This window comes from Alosa sapidissima, chromosome 21 (assembly GCF_018492685.1).
Source record: "Alosa sapidissima isolate fAloSap1 chromosome 21, fAloSap1.pri, whole genome shotgun sequence".
NCBI classification, from domain to species: domain Eukaryota; kingdom Metazoa; phylum Chordata; class Actinopteri; order Clupeiformes; family Clupeidae; genus Alosa; species Alosa sapidissima.
In genome coordinates this window covers 12,511,896-12,533,756 of record NC_055977.1, presented here as the reverse complement: position 1 = coordinate 12,533,756, position 21,861 = coordinate 12,511,896, and the positions used below count along the sequence as shown (strand labels likewise).

The following is a 21,861-nucleotide window of genomic DNA, read 5'->3' as shown; positions in this document are numbered from 1 at the left end:
TTCCACCCCCTATTGTGTCTTAGCATGAGAATGTGTCACAGTGCGTCTCCCATTGTCTGGTCATAACTGTAGCTGCCAAGCACCCCCCAACTCCCCCACCCCCGCACTCTATCTCCTTTCCCTTGTTAGAACAGCAGTAGGTCACCGAGCTGCCGAAAGACAAAAGGGACCAGGAAATGCAGCAGCAACGTGTCAACGGCCCTCCATCACGGCAGAGCAGCTGTGAAGGGGTCTGCCCCAGAAAACGTTCCCATATTTTAGTCAGGAGTTGTAAAGATGCTCAGGCCTCACTTTACAAAGAAAAAGCCACTTCAATACAAGAGTCAAGTAAATATGAAGAGTTTGGTTCCAAAATGCTATATCCTCAATTTTCATGAATTTTCATCAGTATATATATTTTATTTTTTTAATTTTGTATTGTTTGTATTGGTATTGTTGTTTGATGTATCTTAACTCAATCAAAACAACACAACTGCAATTTTATTGATATTACCTGAAATACATAACTAAATGACATGACTTTTTAATGTTTTTAAAAATGGAGATATAGCATTTTGGAACCAAAATCTTCATATGGTTTGCCCAAGTGGTGTACTGACCTCACAGTTCATGTATGTCAATCTCCTTATGGAGTGTGTTGTTCCCATAAAATAAGTTGTTATGGGTTTTATTCTTAGGAAAAAAAAGGTTTTCCCTTGGAGAGATTTTAAAACAATGGCAAAAAATCCATTGACAAGTTACCGGTCACCCATTATAGTGGAAGAAAAAAACCCAGAGTGGACACACAGGATACACACACAAACACATAAGGGGACTGATCATCATTGGATCAGTTTCAGATAACAAAAACAATAAGTTAAGTTGTAAATTATAAAACAGCTGTCCACAGGATGCACAGCAATAGCTATATTTATCCAATTGTTTTTTGAACATCTGCACTTTGCCTAAGTAGCCTACTTTCATTTGAATGACAAAGTGCTGTGTTTAATTAGATAAAGTTTATCTTAAAATAGTAGGCCTACCGATAAAGGATTCCCAGGAACTCCCAAACATGTTTACAAGGGTGGGAGGGGGTGCCTACGTGAGGAGTGTACATGAAGCATGTTGTTGTCCACAGTGCTACAACTCCCCCTAGTGAAGATTCAGTTGAGCCAAGGGCACGCAAGTACATCGGCGCCAGATGATTTATATGTTGAGGGGTTTGTACCACCTGTTGGTAAAGATTGGTATTACAACATGTCGTCAAGTTAAACTCATTCTGTTTGCCTCTTCGAGAATGGAGAAGTCCTCTATAAAAGCTCTTCAGGGCTCAAGTTATAACGTGAAAATATCATGTTATTTCAAGATATGATTTGTTCACGTTTTTACAAGATATTTATCACGTTTTTACATGAAAATATCATGTTATTTCAAAATAACAAAACTAAACGAAACGAGGCCACGAGAGCTCATGGCTGGCATAAATGATAATCGTGTCTGAACTTGCACCCTGACTGCTATTAGGCCTACACAGTGCTGCTTGATGAGTGTTTTTGTGCATGTGTGTAGGCCTACAGTATGTGTGTGTAGGCTACGTGTGTGTGGTCAATTCCCAGCTGACTGAGGAGCAGCGAAGAGGGATGTGTGTGTATCGGCAGAGAGCCGCTGAAAAGGAGGCCGATAGAGAGGTTCTGTGCAGGATAGCCTGCTCAAACAGCCTGATAGTTCTGCTTTATCTTCTTATCAACACAATAAATAAAACTTTCGCTAACTTGACGCAAGAGGGAGAAAGGGCTTTGATAAATAGCCTATGCGAATCTTCACGCAATGTGGGTGAATGTATAGAGCGCTCTGGCTCGGTAGCCTGCATGTCATCGCTATCATTTCTAAGGCTGTGGGGAAGGGACGCGGGGAGTGAGAAGTGAAGCGCTGCAGTCGCACAGTGCAGGCTGCTGGAGAGCACAGCAAATTAAATATTCAAACATCAATAGCATGCGCTTTTTGAGATCACGCTGTAATCAACTCGGCCCCACCGGGAATCCTCCCGACTCTCCCGATTGATACTCCTCTAGCCTACACACAGGTGCAGAATATTCTGGACAATGCTTGGGTGTTGCACCTGTGTGTAGGCTAGAGGAGTATCAATCGGGAGAGTCGGGAGGATTCCCGGTGGGGCCGAGTTGATTACAGTGTGATCTCAAAAAGCGCAAGCTATTGCTGTTTGAATATTTAATTTGCTCCAGCAGCCTGCACTGTGCGACTGCAGCGCTATAACAATACCACCCACCGTGTTCAATAACGAGAATGTCTTAAACAGAGCTTAAAATAGAATTTGATTGAGTCGTGTAAAAGAGCATATCCTATTCTTGCCTCACGTTTCGTTTAGTTTCATTATCTTGAATAACGTGATAATTTCATGTAATAACGTGATATATATCTTGTAAAAACGTAAAAATATTATATCTTGAAATAACATGATATTTTCAGGTTATAACGTGAAAATATCAGTATCATGAAATAACGTGATCATTTTATGTAATAAAGTGATAGGCCTACATATCTTGTTAAAACGTGAACAATATATTGTTATAACAACAAACTTTTCACGTAATTACATAATACTGAGCCTTTTTATTGATTTTAGTGTGGCAGCAATAAGCTTCTGTAGAAAACAAACCCATACTATAGTTAAGAATAGAAGCTTTGATACAAACCCTTTTTACCTTGTAGGCGTTCAAATGTAACAATACACCACAACCACCACACTGGGAAGTAGATGTAATGAATAAAGAATAATGAATGCTGCATGCTTGGTATTGCATTAACTCGACACCACCAGATGGCTCAACAGAGGTATTTGGCATCCAAGACCCACCCTCTTCCATTTTGTAAGAATTTACAAAAGGGTTTTGCAACATATAATAGCTACAGCAGGTTACTCTTTTCCTGATTAAAGGAGTTTATTAGATTATGCAGTGAAAGAATCATTACACTGCTAGGATGAAGTCATAAGTGAACAGTATTTTTTGCATTAAGACATTTTTTCTAACAAGCAAAAACAACACAAACTGTGTAACGGTTTGTGTCCACATATGAAAAACGTAGAGTGGGAGATTTAATAGGCCTACTTACCTTCCACTTCAATTTCCTACACGTCTCTTAATATAGTGTCTCTAGGGCAAATTTACTTCCATCATGTGAGGCAAATTAAGCCTCTTCTATGATAATATTTTTTTACAACATAGCCAGCTTTTGCCTGCTCCCTTAACCACTACTGAGATGTGTTAAGAGAGTAATCTGAACAACAACTGAACCATATGGCTCAACCCAATCTTCCCATATGCTAGTAATTTCTTTATAGAGAAAAAAACATTCTCTTTTTTACAAACCATCCTTTCAAAACTACAGTCAAAACTAATATATGGTGTTGCTTATCCTCAACATCTTCAGCAAGACAGCAATTGTTTAAATTGGTTTCATTTGCCCGTATAAAGCGCTGAAACCACGGGAGTGTTGTAGTCTGGTGAGTTGAATATTACTGAGCGGCAATTTGCTCAAATCAGCTTAGCTGTTTTGTCATGCGATCCTCAGGTCAATGCCGTGTCCCTCCAGTGGTCACTTTGAGTCATAGCACACAAACTGGTATTGGCATTTCTTTGTGCAGACATATTTTTGAGTGTTTACTGTTTACAAAATGGAAGTATGTTTTGTTTTTAACAGTTACGTTATTGCTATCAATAACATGCTCGAATAAACACACTTTCCTCAAGATGTTATCTAATTTACACCGAGAAGACCCTTTTCAAGTAACTTTGCACGAGTATAAAACTATAAGAAAAACATGACACATTATAAGAATATGTTCAATGCAAAGGGAATGTAGACATATTTAAATTATTTTCATTCTCGGGTCATTTAATATTCGTTTTATCGTTTTATCGACTGCAGGGGTTAACGGAAGTATTTATTAACCCTTTACACAATATATTCTCCAATCGTTTCGACATCTATAGCTGAACATTCTCTCACTCAACTAAGTCAAACATGTAGTATCACCCTTGGTCAAATGCAGGCTTCCTGACGCAAGGTTTTGCGCAAAGGACTTTGGCCTGTGAAACCAATGGAGGCAGCTAAGCGGCATATAATACTGCGCAGATGGCGTGGCTCTGTCTCCCTAAGCCCCGTGCTTGCCTTGGTTCATGGTCAGCCATTTTGTAACAGCTGAAGAGGAATTACATGTTAGATGGGTGAGCCAGTTTGTATCGAGTGCCTGCTACTGTTCACTTTTAATTTAACTTTACGCGAGGCCAGTGTGATAAGAGTGTCGTTCAGTGTTTCGTTTGCGACTCGTAACCAACTTCCCTTGTGCTCTACTTCTCGCACCAGGCTATCGTTGTTGTGACCTTACACCTCGAGTTACAGTCGATTTATGTAATGAGAAAAAATAAAGAGGTTTGCTGCTATAAACCGTAGCTCTCGTCTTAATGCGCCAATGAGAACAAAGGGTAGGTGGAACTGAAGCTTTAAACCTACATATTGATGTTCATAGTAACCAATCCGTATTTACTGCGCGCGCAATTCTCGCCAATCGCTAGGCTCTTCATACACCGATTATGTTAATCAGCATGATCTATTTGAATGACAAGATGATCGTGTACTCATATTTCGAAGTGTAAAACAGCACCAATCAGCATATCCAATGGGCGGGACTCAGGAGAGGGGGTTGGGTGCGAAGTATCATGGAGGATCATTTGGAGAACTGAAGCCACGGAAGCGAGCCGAACCGTGGGTCCGTGTCTCAGCCAATATTTGTTTTCATTTTTGACTTTTCCATCCTGTAAATTGTATATTTATTTTGAACATGGAAATGAAAAAGAGGATCAGTTTGGAACTGAGAAACAGGACTCCTGCTGAGGTAAGACCAGGAGACGTTTATTTATTTATTTTGTTCAAGGAATGCAAGATGATGTTCACTTACAACCTGACTGTAGAGTGGACTCGGCATACTTGCGAAAGCCGCCTTCAGTGGAATTCTGCTAGACCACATGGACACCTGAAGGGATGCGAGTAAGATCACGTCTCATACAGGAAAGCCTTACATTTGTGGCATTTGGTATATAATTGCCCAGACTACCCTTTTATGAATATTTAGACAGGACTTTATGAGCCAGAGCTGAGCCAATGCAATGAAGTCTATTGTTGACTGGTTGTCCTACCCTCCCTCCTCCTCGATGTGATACATTGTAACAATCGTTCGATCTAGCAGAAGCGCGACAAGAACGAAATTAGAATATTGCCCAGTTTTGTTTTCAAATTGAGAAAAGTGACAGATTGAACTTGACAGATCGACAATTGTTTGAGGCTTAAACACATTTTTGTTCTATACTCTATTTTGGTCAAGTTGCTAAACTGTCCAAAAATGCTTGGTATGCCTATCATTGAAAATGATGAGAACAACTTTCAATAGCAGACGCCCAAGTAATTTTCCTGTTATTGTCCCACCTATTTCTAGCCTATTTTGACGCAATTTGTTCGACGTTTTACCAGCGGACTAAAAGTATAGAAATAGTGCTGTACTAATGTGTCTTCGGTGGAGTTATAATTGCCTACTGAATGGCTTATCGGTCGGCAAGACCGAGTCGCTTCGTCTCCCTTGAGCGGACATTTTACGCTCTCGAGTGAGTTAACTTCGACCTTGTTAATGGCAACAACAATTTCCTTTAAAATCTTATTTACTTAAATATCTATTCGAAGCGTTTTCGGTTAGAGTAAGCTTATATTCTGCGATAAGACATTCGTTCAGTTTTTTTTCATACGCAGCATTGCTAAGTGGACTCCTCCGTTGACGACGCGCTCTTCCCTGCGAGTGAGCGAGCGTAGGAGCTTGTGTCTACAGTGCGCTGTTGAGCCCGTGCAGGCGGGCGGGGAGTGGAAGTCATTTTGTTGCATCAGTAGACGAAACTCTTGTCGCGGCATGGTTGAAGCTTCAGTTATTTTTAAGACCATGTCGAGTGCTGAACTTAGACATGCTGTTTAACGAACAGCTGATAGGACTATTGGAAATGGTCTAAGGGTAGGCACAAATGCCGTTATACTGGGACCTGTCCGCGCTTTTAAATGGAGTCCATAAAGAAGCTGCACTCGCGCTGGGTGTTCTCTAGATGAAGTGATTATGTAACGCCATCGTACTTGCATTAAATGGCTACATTCATGTTTCTCCGTTTCTAACCCTTAATTTTTATTTAGTCCCAATTAAATATTTTAGCCAACATATTGGTCTGGTTTCTGAATTGAAGGAATTTGGCAGATGGTGCGGGTTTTACACACAACCTCCCCCCTCCCCCTTCAGTAGATTAGGCTACAGTAAAACCCCCACCCTTCCGACTCCACTTGCCTATAGGGACGGAAGATTTTCTTCATTCATTCATTTGAATACGTAAAGACTACTACGAGTCTACTATCGACACGATTTCCTACTGAAAACAGATTTGGCTTGATAATAGCCTTTGACGTTTCTAACATTAACCCATGCTCAAACTGTAGGCTAAGTGTAGTTGCCGAAGAAACCAGAGAACGATTGCAACTGAGCATTAAATATTCCCGCGTGCAGGTATGGAGCGTTGCCGCCCACATCTCTGCTTTGTTTCCTGACTTAACTGACCGGAGGCTACATTAAATGTATCGGGATTGTTTTGCCCCTCGAGTATAAAGTGTTTTATACAATAAGTGACACATCTGACAAAACTCTTTTGTGTTACTATGGTCGTCATCATCTTCCACTGGCTCTAAAATCATGGCCAATCATTTTTGTTTTAGCTTTGTCAAATATGATTAGTGATACACATGAAATTAGAGACGCAATTGTTAGCTAGCTAGTGTATATAGGCCCCAAATAGACAACTTGTAAAACGGGTTATTTGACTGTTTTGATCATTTGATCCATCTTTGTTAATGGATGCCAAACGCAATTATCAACTGCCCCTTTACTTAATGGAACTTACTTGGCTCTTTTTTTCTGATGAGCTCATGCAATATTTTAAGGGTCAAAGGAACAAATGCCGTTTGCCACATTTACTACATTGGTTTCTCACAGACACAATGCAGCTTTGAGTTTAGACTTCTGTGTAGTTGTTTAAAATGTCCTACATAATATATTCAGACATGCTGCCTAATCATCACATGCTAATATATATATATATATATATATATATATATATATATATATATATATATATATATATAACATTTAATTAGTAGTTAATGTTCTGCAGACTATTCTTCCAAAAGTACATCAACAGGCACAGCAGAATTTGTGTTAACCTGATACAGACTGTAAGCGTGAGGATGTACAGTGGCCGTAACACTTCACTCTGCTGTTCTAGGTGGCAGAGCTTGTGGTGGACAACTGCCGCTCCAGTGATGGTGAGGTCGAAGGTCTCACTGATGACTTCAAGGAGTTGGAGTTCCTCAGCATGGTCAACGTGGGCCTGACCTCCCTGGCCAAGTTGCCCTCACTGCCCAAACTGCGTAAGGTGAGCATAAACTCATCACACGGAGGACAGACTTGGGATGATCAGTGGTTACACATCAGTTTCAGTTAGGACATGATGTCACACAATTTATTCAATGAGAGCAGTCAGTTCAGTGCTCACCCCTCACCTCTATCTTGCAACTTTAAGTGAAAAAAAATCCAGCCTCCAGGCCCTGATCCAGATCTGGATAATCATATAGGAGTACCAAGATATGATGACCCTCTACCTTTTAGGAAAATTTGAAGTGAATCAAACCAGTAGTTTGTAAGTTATGTGAGCAGACACACACACAGAGAGACGGACAGACTGATTGTGATGGCTGAGCACTACTTCATAGACCTAATACAATTAGCTGCCTCCTTGTTTGTAATATAGTTCTGTTTATCTCTCGGTATGCCTTCATCTCCAGTTTCAGAACTTTGGACAGCTCCTCTTAAGTTGGAACTACTGCTGCGTAACTATGATATTACATTGAACTTACCTTATAACAGTGCTGTATTCAGCTGATGACCTTCATCTGAACTTGTGAGCACAATGCTGACCATTCATGGCATACTGGAGAAACAAGAACAACAACATTAAGGGAACTAGATAGTTATTAATACATCTATTAACAGTTTCAGCACCACGGACAGCTCCTTCACCTTCCCTGTCCACTGTGATAAAAGTTCAGAACCCTGTTACATACTTTTGTTTTCATTGTCTGTCTATGACCAAGCACATTGAACTTCAAAAAATATGTATCTGATAAGGTTAAAAGATAACTAGACTGAGGATGGTGTTTCTTTTCCTCAGCTGGAGCTGAGTGACAACAACATCTCGGGTGGTCTAGAGACTCTGTCGGAGAAATGCCCCAACCTGACGTACCTGAACCTGAGTGGGAATAAGATCAAAGAGCTCAGCACAGTGGAGGCTTTGGTAAGAGATTGGAGATACGATTAAAATAAAACGCAGAGTATCGCTGTAGGCATTGCCACAGTCATATAATCAATTAGTATTATACCATACTTGATACAAAGAGTCTGTGAGAATTGTGTCAGTGGAATACCTTTTACAAATCTTTCATAACTTAACTGGATGGAAGTGGGAGGGGAGACCTTCCTGAGCCCTATGTTCAGAAGCAGCAGAGCTCTACAGAGATCTATTTCCTTTCTTTCAGACCCACTTACCAAGATTTTTTTGATGTGACATCTTTAAATATTGATACATTTATGGAGGCTTTCACAACTTAAATCACAGAGATATCTGACCATTTGACCATGAACTAACTCTCTCTCTCTCTGTCTCTCTGTCTCTCTCTCTCTCGTCTCTCGTCCCCCGTCCCCTCTCTTTCTCTCTCTCTCTCCCTCTCTCTCTCTCTCTCTCTCGTCTCTCGTCCCCCGTCCCCTCTCTTTCTCTCTCTCTCTCTCTCCCTCTCTCTCTCTCTCTCGTCTCTCGTCCCCCGTCCCCTCTCTCTCTCTCTCTCTCTCTCTCTCTCTCTCTCTCTCTCTCCCTCTCTCTCTCTCTCTCTCTCTCTCGTCTCTCGTCCCCCGTCCCCTCTCTCTCTCTCTCTCTCTCTCTCTCTGTCTCTCTCTCTCTCTCTCTCTCTCTACAGCAAAACCTAAAGAACTTGAAGAGCCTGGACCTGTTCAACTGCGAGATCACCACACTGGAGGAGTACAGGGAGAGCATCTTCGAGCTTCTGCCTCAAGTTGTGTACCTGGATGGCTTTGACGCGGAGGACAACGAAGCCCCAGACTCTGAGGCCGATGATGACGGTACAAATCATGAGCGAGTTACAGCTGGCAGAGTGGCATCAAATTGGAACATTGTCTCTGTGCTGTAGCCTACATATGCCTCCAGAGCATGTGAAGCGAATAAGAAAAGGCATCAAATGAGTAGCATTGAAATTCAAAACATAGAGGAGTGGTTTCACATGATGAAGAAAAGATAATGATGTTTTCTAGTTTCTGTTATATATGATAATAACTGCTTATAATGTCTTAATAGTGCTTTTCTCGTCACCATGGTTTGTGTATGTCACCAAGATGTGGATGCCATATTAGATGTGATTAACTATGTTGATAGGCTTACACATTAAAAGCATTAATCATGTTTTATCATGAACTGTCTAAACAGATGAGGATGAGGATGGAGAGGAAGGGACAGGTCCCTTGGGTGACTATGATGACGAAGATGATGATGATGAGGGCTCGGAAGGTGGAGAGGTTGGGCTGTCATACCTGACAAAAGAGGGCATCCAGGTGAGGGCTTCCTTTTGCCTCATACAGACATGTTTATGAGTTCAACACCACATTTGCAATTACAATATCTTATTGGTCATTAAAAAGCATCCTTATTTTCACACATTATCTCTCCCATTTAAGTCACACATAAGTATTGTACCTTTGGTAGCATTTGATAGTGTTGCAAGAGTAATTGTCTCTTATTTGAGTTCTGAATAGCAACGTGTGTATTACTTTTACATTGACATCCTTTTTCGACTAGGACGAAGATGAGGATGATGATTATGTGGAAGAAGAGGAAGAGGAGGCGGGAGAGGGTGAGTATTTGAAAATGGCAACTGCCATTAACAACATTGACATGTTATTGATAAATATCGCTTTCAGACGAGCCATTGAAACGAGTTTGTCTCCTTGGTGTAATGACTGATTCCGTAGACACTTTTATTGATTCACTTAGTCAAAGCAGGTTGACTCCTATTGATCCCTGCTGTTGCCAAGTGTGAGGTGTATTGATCTGACACTGAACCAAGCACTTTAGCCCATGGGTTGCAATTGATGGTCGTTAACAGCGCACACCACATGTGAAACTCTACTCTCCTTACTTGGCCCCTCCATGATTCTGCTTTAGGGAGAAACTCTTTAAATGAAAAAAAAAAAGATCACCATTATATATATATATATATATATCACCTAAACAAGCTTTAAAATGTATCAGTCACAGTTTTCTGCAATCCTGTCAGACACGCTTAGACATAGTAACACCAAAATATATAGATTCCTTTATACACACTTTGTAATCAAATGTTACATCAGGTCTATTGCAGTAGCAGTACAACAGAAGTTGTGAGACTGATTTATAATGTGGTTGGTGGCAAGAAGCTTAGTTGACCTGTCTGCTGAGAGTGCAACTGTACGTCATGCTTTGCAGAGGGGGCCGGAGTCCACGGAGAGAAGAGGAAGAGGGCCGCAGAGGACGAGGGAGAGGATGATGATGATGATGATGATGACTAGTCCTTCTTCCGAGGAGCTTCGGAACCCACATCCAAGCTGTTAGAGCAACCATGAAAAAGAGCGTGATCTTGCAGATTGTTTTTCTCTTTGTATACCATAGATATCACTGTAGAAGCTAAGTGTTTTCCTTTTGATATATAAAAATATATATTATAATATATTATATAATATACTATTTGAAATAAGGAGAGGTTTAACTGATAAGTCATTTATAACCATTCCAGCTGTAAGTTCCCAACCCGAGTAGTTTGTCAGTGAGTTCATGATACGGGGTGGGTGTGGGTGGAGGGGTGGGGGGGTTGAGTTTGTGTTTTTAGACCAGCTTGTGGTTCATGAGTTCATTTTACCAGCTGCACAAAAGATGCAGAAACAGGGAGACACAACACAAAAGAACACGACAACTCAGAATCCTCCAGCAGGCTTTCAGCGCCGCCGTCAGTCCGGAGCTTCAACCTTTCAGAGACTTTTATTCTGAAAGCATCTCCAAGGACACGCCGAGCCCCGCCCCTTCACTCATCTACCTCTGGGGGCTGCTACTCTGTCCACCCTACGGGAGTAGCGAGCCAATCATCCCCTGCCATCTTTCCCCCCACTTGGGCAGAAACGGACACTTGGGATGGATGCTGAACCAAGTTCCTACCACCTGACAGTTACCCTGGTCTTCTCCTCAGAGCATCTTTTGTATAGGATTCGCTCCGCTTGATCCAGAAAACGCTACTCTATGGTAGATTATAGTGATGTGTTATAACAGTAGTAGAATTCCCAGACAAATTACGCTGTTTCATAAACCTACACAGGTAAAGGGCAGTAATGTAATGTGAGTCTAAAAGTCATCCCACCAGAAACTCGAGGTGGAGTTTAATTGCATAACAAAAAAAATGGGAGGGATGGTTGTCCTACCTGAAATGTCGTACCTTTAGTAGCTCAGTGTCAGGGCTAACATGCAAGTGACGTTGTCGGCTCCTATATCTTTATAGAACGGGACACAATCTGCTCTTTGTAAAGTAAACAAATAAACACAAACAACACCTGTTTCTGTTGAGGGGTGTTATTCAAACTCAATCAGAAAGCAGTTTAATCCCAACACCTGTTCTATTTTAACATTGTACAATAAGACCATTCAACACCATTTTTTTAGAATGAAAACTTGACTGCTGATGCTTTACTAATAACGTTAGGTGTAAACTGCTTTGTTATGGGATTAGTGATCACCCCTGGGTAATGGAAAAAAATGGTTAGTTTGTGATTTTTTTTCTTCTTATTTTACAAAGTAAGAATGATAATCTTTTAATCTATTGTTCGTATGGCAATATGTATATAGTATCTGTTCCATCAGTTTTTGTGTGTATTTTTTTTTATTTTCTTGTGTTTGAATTCAAAGCACAGGTCAGAGGGGCAAGCTTTAGACCCTGCACTCTCAGCGTCCCCTTTTCTTTTTGGTCCTTGGCTGTTGTGAGAGTTTTTGTGTTTGGCGTTTTTGTGTGCTGTAAACCTCTTCAGAGGGTGTTTTTTTGGAATAAAAAAATCCACCTAAAAGATGAGCTTTATATAAATCATTTTCATTCTTAAGTTATTATGCACCTGTCACCATGCCAACACAGAGGCCTTTAATGAAGTTGACCCAGTTTACAGCCTTGTTAACAGTGTTCTGTGAAACTGGGACATTAAAGTTGTGAGATGTTTCAATAATAAAACTTGAATGATTTGATGATATTTACAATCATGTATTATATGCATTAAAGGTTTGAGCATAATAGCTCACTTGAATTTAGCTTCAAAGAGTCTGTCCAAAAGTTGACAAAGACCCCTTTGTTAAGAATTGGGTCTTCAAATTCAAAAATGTGCTGCAGTACTTTCACATGATACAAAATTAGAATAAAAAACGTAGAAAAACCATTAAGGACAAACATCTAGACAAAGGCATTTATTTCAAATAATGTTTTACACTAAAGCAAGGACAGTTTCCTCACATGTCAAAGGCTCCCAAATCAGTTGGAAGAGCCATGTCCAATATTGTCCGGTAACGTGTGTGAAACATGAGCAAAGGGGTCAGTTGACTGCCCCCTGGCGTACGTTAGTATTGACCTTCACGGCAGCGTGGCTGCTGTGCGCTAAATATTACACACGGCTGCCATCTGTGGAGCCTGTGTACGTAAGCGCTTAATAATTCATGATGTTAAGGCTTCTCTGAACACACTAAGAGAGGAGAGGCGGGGCCAGCATGTCTGACCAAGTGGAACAGAAACAGAAAGAGTTGCCGTGGAGATACTCATGAATAATTCATGAGCGACAGGGCATCATTTAATTGGCCACCCACTGGAGGTGGGATTACAGTACCATGGGTGGAGTCGCTGAGACCCTTCTTATTAGTTATTCATGAGTGACAGTTCTGTGTGCTCTATAGCACTTAATGGACATGTTGTTTGGTACGTTTAAGTCAAGACAGACAAGGCCATACATTGGTCTGAGTAGTTTCACCCAGTGAACTCTGTGTACAGATCACTTCAGTGCTTAGAAGGTGACAGACACTGAAGGCGAGTATTACTCTAAGAGGAATTCAGACATAAAATTATACAACATTTTTTTTTATAAGAGATGAATTGAACTCTGCAAAGTTATAGGTGACCTTGTGTTAAGTCAACATAACACTTTTAATAAACTACAGTATATGACTGAACTCTATCATATAGAGAAGTTCGTGGTAAGTATTTTCCCAGTCGTTGCTGAAAACATCAGAAAACTACAGAGTAATGGTAATCATCACCCATAAGGACGAAACTGCGTCCTTTGTTGTAGGGCTCACTCCTGTGAGGCCCATCTATCTTGTCTGCATGAGCCTTGACAGTTTGGCATGCTTTTAACCCTGTGACACTTGGCGTCTCAACTATTTCAGCAATGCAAACATCTCTCCAGTAGGCACCATCCCTCTGGTTTCAGCTTTCAGCGTCTGCCAGGCCCTCTTGGTGACAGGCAATACGCTTGGATCATCTTAAAGCACAGTTGGTCCTTGGGTCGTGTTAGAGAGTCTGCCACGCAGAGCTGTTTCCTTTCAATGAGCACCACTGACAAAAACCTTCCGGGTTCAGAAGAGTCGCTGAAAACTGTAAACTGCTTTAAAGTTTGTAGCCAAGGGGCAAGAAAAAAATTCAAAGGTGAACTTCAAGCAAAACTTTCCAAAGGCATCCTTTTTCTCTAATGTGTTTATTATCTAATGAATAGCATGACATTACCTAGAGCATCAATGACACTGAATCACTAGTTAAACTAAGTTCATGAATAGAAATTTAATAAGCAACACAATAGGCTAATATGGGGTCCCTGTGTGGTGTCTACCAGCCAAGGGATCCTTGGTTAAAAAAATGCTGAAAGCCTCTGACATAACATAGCATATAAATATTTTAATTAGTAATTTCAGGAGAATATTCCAATCCAGGATAGGGACAGGCACATTCCGTTCAGTCCCTGTGACACCTGTCAATACATGAATAGATCTCTATTTTAAAAGCAATAGTCAAGCACACCAAATAGATATAGCTTCAGCTTCAAAACACAATCTCTGAAATCAATTTTATCACAGAAAACACAGCAGCAACTTTAAAAGCCAGATGATTAATTCTTTCAATTTTGAAGTAAAACACACACAAACACTTTTTATCATATCAAAAATCGTCTTTACATCAAGAAATCGTCTTTACAAAGTCATGAGATCTGATAACTTGTAGCATATATGTCTTATGCAGGCCAGCTATAATCATGAATATGAACTTAATGGTGGAATATGAACTTAATCACCAGCAGATGGCACTGTAGGCTACAACATAACAGGTACAAGATACAAAAACAAAGAAATTCCTCAACTGCAGTTGGAAACTTAGATAATAACTTGATATAAAAGCATAGGATTCATACTGTAAACAAATATTATATAATCAACACAAGCCTTCATCAACTCTAAAGAATGTGGTGACCTCTTCCCTATATCTGACCAATCTAACCTAAATTATTTAATTAGAAATGTGACATGACTGCCTGGCATGTGCTACAAAGTGTGACAAACTAATACTGAACACAGAACTTGTCTAGTTAGCCCTTTTTATGTAATCTTTCTCATGTAGACAAAACATAACTCCATAAAAATAAACTTTGAAAACAAACCATTTTGTTGCATTACCATTCAAATATTTACACTGTACAAGGCAAACAAAAGGGAATAGTTTAATTCATAAAAAAGTAATTCACATGACAGTATAATGCTGTTTAACTTCATTTGTAACCCCCCCCCCCCCCCCACACACACACACACTCTTCAGAGGACACTGTTCCCACCTACCATCAAATGCCTGACCTCTTTAGAAAGCTGAGGCCATGAAGTTTCTTGGGAAGCAGTCAGAATAATTGTGTGAAGTACTGGCACAGAGTTACAGAGGCTGGAATATTGTTTTTTCTTTCTACCGGGTTACGCACATCTATGAACTGACCACATTTCAGCCCTCTAAGTCACTTGAGAAACAACTGAGCTCTAGCACCAGGCATTGTGAAACTGTGTGTAAAATCAATATAGAAGAAAAGATGAGTAGTACAATTATTTGTAAAGATATGTCCATGCATTTGCCGTTTTGAATTTAGACATAAGATTAATTTGACAATGTAAAGCACTATACATATTGGACAGGTTGCCATGTATGGAATCCCAAGAGTCCATGCTTTCAAATGGTATATAATATTGCTATGCTACATAGGAATATCAAAGATCCTTTAGAACACCAGCTTTCTCAACGGTCTCTGGCAATGGTGCATAGCCTATAACTGATTTAGAATGTTGGGGGGAGGGGGGGGGGGGTCACATTGTCTCATACTGTATTTGCAGAAAAAGAGAAAATAGTTTGTTTTACATTTCGCATATCCACTGTAGTTTTCTGTCACATTTTTCATCATTCCATGTTTGTAGACGGTTGGTTCTGTCCCAAATCACAACACAGTCTTGACCTTCATGATTATTTGGCTGATCTATGGCCCAGTATCTACACAAACACAGGGAAACATGATGAGCAATACTCAAAAATTGTTAGAAATCAATGGAAAAATAAAGTGATAGAAATCCATTCAAAATATGTTTGTGTTTCTGTACTATTATGTAATTTTTTCCAGAAATATGGTATTTTATTTTTGCATGTGAAGCGAAGGAATAGAGGACATTTGATGAGAAGTTTGAGTGGCATCGCTCTTACGTCTCGGTTAGGTTGGTGTTGTCCACCCATCTCCACACATCCTCTGTATCCGTATCAGTGAGGCCAATCCAGGCTAGCACAGACAATTCAGCAAGAAACAGCTGTGGTGGAAGGTGAAAGTGAGCCGTTAGAACATCATGTGTTTGGTAGGATATACTGTCATCATAATATATTGTATAACCTTAGTGATGAAAGGTGAATTACATTTGTATTTGCAGTGACAATATGTAACCATTATTTCAGAAGTTTGAGTTGCTTTCTTTTGTTAAGTATATTCTTGGACTTTTCTATGCCTCTATTAAGAACAGAGGGAAGATAGTGACAGGAAGTGAGTGTAACACACAGATGGGATGGAGTCAGAAAATGACTTAAGTTAGACTCCAACCTAGGACCCATGGGCACTTGAATCCAGTGTGGTAAGGATGTGGTAAGGATGCTGTAGCCAATTGCACCACAGGACCCCCCGTTTAACCATGTTTAAATTAGTCTTCATCTTGTCCTTGTGGATCAGTCAAAGTCAAAATTGTGATAACATTGGTCACGCGCACACACACACACACACACACACACACACACACACACACACACACACACACACACACACACACACACACACACACACACACAAAGTAATCCACCTGTTCTTCCTGGCTGTTTATCACCACCAGGTCTCCCCCTTTGTCTATGCAGTACTGTCGGCTACTACTCCAGTTCCTCTTCAATGTGGACAGGTAGTACCAGGAGGGTTTGAAGTAATGCCATCCTGACAGAGACAGACAGACACATACAGTAGTCCCACATACAGCTTCTGTCAAATCTATCTACCTACCTATCTATCTATCTATCTATCTATCTATCTATCTATCTATCTATCTATCTACCTTTCTATCTAGCCCATACTAACATTATACAAAAACAAATACTTAAAAAGTAGAGAATGTCTCATGGGGAAAATGTTTCAACAAATAAAACTTTATTCTCTCTAATTTACTAAACTCTAACTTCTCATCTTAGAGTGTGGAAAACCAATGTTAAACCACCGAATATTATTCATGAAATCATTATGCATACTTTTACCAAATCATATGCTTCTACTCACCCATGCCAAAGAGCTTCTCTCTGTACTCTCTGTTAATGTGAGTGAGGTTATGTTCACGGATCACTGTGATTTGGTGAAGTGAAGAGAACAATTTTCTCATTAATATATTTTATATTTTGTATAACGTTGTTGCAATTATGCATGTACATCTGATATTCACAAATCTGTATAAGTGTTTGTGTATACTTTGTGTATTGATATTTTTATAAATTATTTGTTGTCATGTCGTCAACTCGTGACAGCAATCCGCAAGACATACTCATCTGAGAAAGTCAACATAGGAGGAAATATGAAATACTTTCCAGTACTTTTAACTCTTCTCCTGTTGTGTTCCTGCATTTGTATTGTACAGGCAACCACCCAAAATTCACCACTGGTTCACTTTGTAGACTATAACCCTCATAGAAGCACGTAAGTCAGGTTAGATCTTTGCTTCCTAAAATATTGGTAAACATTTACTTAAACTGTATATGTATGAATCATTATGAAATGGTTTTTCCATAATGCCTCATAATGATCAACAAACATCTGTATAACCATTTAAAAATACTAGTGCGTGGTCAAAAATAGTTATGACTACACTCTACACTTTATGCTTCAACATTGTAATGCTTTATGAGTGTAGACTCATAAAGAATAAGTTTACAGTAAAGTATCATAATACAGTAGAAAACACTTCACTTCATTACAGTAATAACCCATTATGAATGTGTTTCAAATGTTTAATAACTCACTATGAATATGTTTATAATGTTTTATGGCCCATTATGAATGTGTTTATAATGCTTAATAACCCATTATGAATGTGTTTATAATGCTTTGACCCATTGTGAATGTGTTTATAATGCTTTATGGATCCTGGGTTCAGAGAAAGTGTTACCAATGGTTCTATGAGCATTTTGGCCTATACAGTGTTTGTGGTCATTGTACTGTATCTCACCCAGTTCAGAAATGTTTGTTTGTAGTCTCTTTTTCTCTTCAGTTAAGTTTACTTGAATTTTGTCTGTGAATGGAAATAAAGAGTGAACACTCATTTAATCATTTACCCATCTATTTACGAAGCAGGTATTCTGATAAGACCAGGGAAAAGTGCGTTTTTGTGATATGCTGGTTCCAGAACTAGTCCCCCTCATTCAGAACGTCATACAAAGCTCCTCTCTTTACCATCGGTATAACTATTACATCTATTCACACCAAATTGATTGACAGGCAAATAGATAGAGTCCAAATAACAAGAATGACTGGTGGGGAGTAAGTGACTCTTTCACAACCAGAGAAACTGTCTCCTTTGTGCCTTTGTGTAGATCAGTGTTTTTCAACCACTGTGCCGGGCCACACTAGTGTGCCGTGAGAGATCATCAGGTGTGCCGCAGAAAATTACCCAAATGTCACTCACTGGTCCAGAAAAGCAACTGTTGCATCAAAGAATTTATAACCACATGCTCTCATTGATTGTATGATTGCACAATTTGTGGTATGCAGGCATTGTACAACAGGGGCCCCATATCCAGTATTCACAGAATCATCACATATCCAGTTAATAACAACAATTAAATTAGATATAGTCACCTACAAATGAAACAGAGGGCGCTTGTTTTATTGAGCAGGTCTTGCATAGAAGCCATAATAAGGCCATATCTGTGTATTATTTGAAATTTTAGGCTATGGTATGTTTTTTTTTTTTTTCACACAGGACGTTAGTGTGCCGTGGGACATTTTAAGTGTCAAAAGTGTGCAGTGGCACAAAAAAGGTTGAAAAACACTGATGTAGATTATAGCATTTGTGGAAAGATTTTACACTGAAAATCAGTACAAACTGATAAAAAAGATTGCATTCTGTAGCTTGAATTATGTTAGTGGAGAGATCAATCCAGATTGAGTTAGTGGATGTAAGTCTACAAAGCAATATGTTTGACAGCAACTGCAGAGATGCTGAACGAAGACTCGGCATTTAAGTGCTAAATACATGCAATCATGGGGAAAAGCCTCCAGGGGTGTTAGCACTGCCTCTATACATCACAGCGTTAAAAAAAGACTTTCTAAACGATTCTCTCTAGAAGGATCACCTTTGAATCATTCTGGATTGAGCATAATGAGTCTCTGGTGTTTGAACTGGAGAGGACCTTTTTTGTCTATCTCACAGAGGTGTTAGATGGGAGAGATCATAAGCAGGGAGCTGAGGCCCCTGAGCAAACAAGCCCAAAGTGTCTCAAGCTGGAAACAAGGTCAGGTCTGTGAACTCCGCTTTTAAAAGCGTTTCATGTTAATGCCTTAAACTTCACTAGCCACTAACGTCCAGTGCAAGTACGGTGGGGGGAAATATTTATTATTTTGCGTAAAAGCAACTGCTCATATTTTAATTTTCTGCTCACCCAGATCAGATAGTTTTCTCTCTAACTTGGTCTTCTCTCCAGTCAGATCATGCTTCAGTCTGTCTGCATTGTCACAGAAACCACCCAATCAGTTGTGTTGAAATTTAACTTGTACAGAACTAAAACACAACTAAGCATACAGTATTTCACATATCATATTTAAATGCAATGTGTTCAGCCGCATTTCAGTTGGTCTGTAAAATGGCTCCAGTCAATGATTATGGACACCAATTGACCCTAGGTTGGATGTGAATGCATAAATAGAAATGGAACAATTCTAATCGCTGCTACTGACCATCTGCCCACTCACTCACCCAGCTGGTAGAGCTTTTTCTGCAGTGTCTCTCGCTCTCTTGTCAAGTTGATATAGTTCTGTTGAAGTTGATCTCTTTGCATGTTATTCTTGGCCAGCAACAAAATGACCACCACTAGGACGGTACAAGGCAGGCCCAGACACAGAATGTGTCCCCACTCCTGCTTCCCAACCTGGCACACCTTACTGATCCAGCTGCATTTCTGGTATTTCATTGGATTCTCGTATATATTTTCGTCTCTTTCCTCCAGGGACAATCGAAAGCTTTGTACTGACTGCATAGGTATATATCCACCGTCTGTGTCTGGAGTCTCCATGTTCGCTTGTGGTGCCTGTGCATTGGAGTAATACCACTGATCTAAAGAGTTGAGTGGGGTAATACTCTCTGTATGTGTTATTTAATATCAGAAGGAAGTGTGTGAGTATATTGAGAAGATGTTTTGGGCAGTCACTTGTTTTGTGATTGGATTCTGGTGCTTAGCACTTCATGGTTCTCAAGACATATCTATCCAATCAAGTAGTGTGTTTTCAAACTGGCCATAAATGGCAACAATGTTTCTCAGCAAAAAAAAAAAAGAAGACATATTACCAAGTCTGCAACTTCTGATGGAGATTCACCACTGGTGGTCAACCTCAAACGGGTACAGTGCCTGTGGCTACGGTTTGTGAGAAGATTGCTGTTTGTGAAGAAACACACTGTTCTTCCTCTTTGCGTCTACTTGTTGCTTCACTGTCACAAACCAGAGAGAACATAGACACAAATAACAATGTCCACGTCTGAAATGAATCAGACGTTGGTTGTCCAATCTTTTGGTTGTGTGTGTTGGAGTCACTTGCATCTTGAAGTGGTGATCTTCCTTAGAGATTTATGCGGTGCAATGGTGATGAGTACAGGGATGCAATTGTAAACTTATATACAATTCATCATTGAAGAGTAAAGCTTATGGTGTGTGCGTGCACAATAATGAACATGCAGCATTACAGTGGCGCAGTAGCAACCTGTGACCAGTAGAAGGAGCCCTTTCCATGGGAAACCAGAGTGACACTGAACGATGGCCACAGAGAAAATGCTTCCAGAAGACCCCACTCACTGAGTGAGGAGGGATGGAAGATCAACATATGAGAAATACTAAGACATTCATCTCTTTCATTTGAGAAAAGAAAGTAGTAGTGATGGGGACGAGACCGCCTATGCCGAGTCCGAGTCAAGACCGAGTCTTTGAAGGGTCGAGACCGAGTCGAGACCGAGTCTGTTGGTTTTCAAATACAGTCGAGTCCGAGTCAAGACCGAGTCTTTGAAGAAGCAAGTCCGAGTCGAGACCGAGTCCTTTAGGAGTCGAGACCGAGTCGAGACCAAGACCATAAAAAAAATTCAGTTTTAATATTCAGAATTTAATATCACCCCAGTTAATAATCAACAGTTAGGCCTACAGACTAAGCTAGATTGGGAATTGTTTAGAGGAGCAGTCTTAACGTCTTAATATGGACTATGCTGACCTACAGACACTCACCGGCAGCAGAGCCATAGAGATAAATAAACGGCTCTGACGGCAGTATCTTTGCATTGCACCATGGGATGTCATTTTCAAATAATGCCGGTCAACATTGCATTTTATTATTATTGTTGTTATGTGTTGTCTGTTTTTTTATATGAACATAAAAAATGCGTTGGTCTCGAGGACTCGGTCTGAAATTACGAGTCCTTCTCCTCCCACTGTGGTCCGAGACCGAGTCAAGACCGAGTCTTTGAAGGAACGAGTCCGAGACGAGACCGAGAAAGCAGAAATTGGTCTCGAGACCGGACTCGAGTACTACATCACTAGAAAGTAGTAAACTGTTTATGTGGCATGGTGTGATGTAGAAACAAGCAGAGAGTTTTGGTCATGCTAGTGTTTCATGTAAGTAACAGTGTAAAACAGTGCAGTGTACTCAAACTGACATGCTGTAGAACCCTTGATCCATGTTGTAGAACCCCGTATCTATGCTGTAGGACCCCGTATCCATGCTGTAGAACCCCGTATCTATGCTGTAGAACCAGGGATGGATTACTGCACGGGCCTACCGGGCCCAGGCCCAGGGGCCCAAGGGGTCAGGGGGCCCTA

General features: G+C 40.2%; 2 protein-coding genes across 3 annotated transcripts; one reads left to right on the top strand and one right to left on the bottom strand.

Moving 5' to 3' along the window:
* Positions 1 to 4,723: 4,723 nt before the first annotated feature.
* Positions 4,724 to 12,288, top strand: anp32e (acidic (leucine-rich) nuclear phosphoprotein 32 family, member E). 2 transcript variants are annotated; one of them, XM_042075921.1, is made up of 8 exons: positions 4,724 to 4,894; positions 7,362 to 7,511; positions 7,921 to 7,965; positions 8,307 to 8,429; positions 9,106 to 9,268; positions 9,630 to 9,754; positions 9,999 to 10,053; positions 10,665 to 12,288. In XM_042075921.1, the coding sequence occupies exons 1-8, from the start codon at positions 4,841 to 4,843 to the stop codon at positions 10,745 to 10,747; spliced, it is 798 nt and encodes a 265-aa protein (XP_041931855.1). In that variant the 5' UTR covers positions 4,724 to 4,840; the 3' UTR covers positions 10,748 to 12,288. The 2 variants fall into 2 exon arrangements, with proteins under 2 accessions (XP_041931855.1, XP_041931856.1); XM_042075922.1 differs by lacking the exon at positions 7,921 to 7,965.
* Positions 12,289 to 14,401: 2,113 nt separating this feature from the next.
* LOC121695259 (CD209 antigen-like protein E) lies at positions 14,402 to 20,156 on the bottom strand. Its single transcript, XM_042075920.1, has 7 exons — positions 19,761 to 20,156; positions 19,447 to 19,509; positions 18,015 to 18,077; positions 17,075 to 17,137; positions 16,614 to 16,738; positions 15,976 to 16,076; positions 14,402 to 15,768 (listed from the first exon to the last, which is right to left on the bottom strand). Exons 1-7 carry the CDS (start codon positions 20,074 to 20,076, stop codon positions 15,636 to 15,638), a joined length of 864 nt encoding a protein of 287 aa, XP_041931854.1. The 5' UTR covers positions 20,077 to 20,156; the 3' UTR covers positions 14,402 to 15,635.
* Between the last annotated feature and the right edge of the window lie 1,705 nt (positions 20,157 to 21,861).

What these genes read in the sequence shown, in the direction of transcription:
- LOC121695259 (XM_042075920.1), bottom strand. Translation starts at nt 20,076, where the DNA reads ATGGAGACTCCAGACACAGACGGTGGATATATACCTATGCAGTCAGTA. An exon ending in AACAAACATTTCTGAACTGG is followed by an intron (nt 17,138 to 18,014) that starts GTGAGATACAGT and finishes ACCAAATCACAG; the next exon opens with TGATCCGTGAACATAACCTC. An exon ending in AACACCAACCTAACCGAGAC is followed by an intron (nt 15,769 to 15,975) that starts GTAAGAGCGATG and finishes GTGTTTGTGTAG; the next exon opens with ATACTGGGCCATAGATCAGC.
- anp32e (XM_042075921.1), top strand. Translation starts at nt 4,841, where the DNA reads ATGGAAATGAAAAAGAGGATCAGTTTGGAACTGAGAAACAGGACTCCT. An exon ending in CACTGCCCAAACTGCGTAAG is followed by an intron (nt 7,512 to 7,920) that starts GTGAGCATAAAC and finishes CTTCATCTCCAG; the next exon opens with TTTCAGAACTTTGGACAGCT. An exon ending in TCAGCACAGTGGAGGCTTTG is followed by an intron (nt 8,430 to 9,105) that starts GTAAGAGATTGG and finishes CTCTCTCTACAG; the next exon opens with CAAAACCTAAAGAACTTGAA.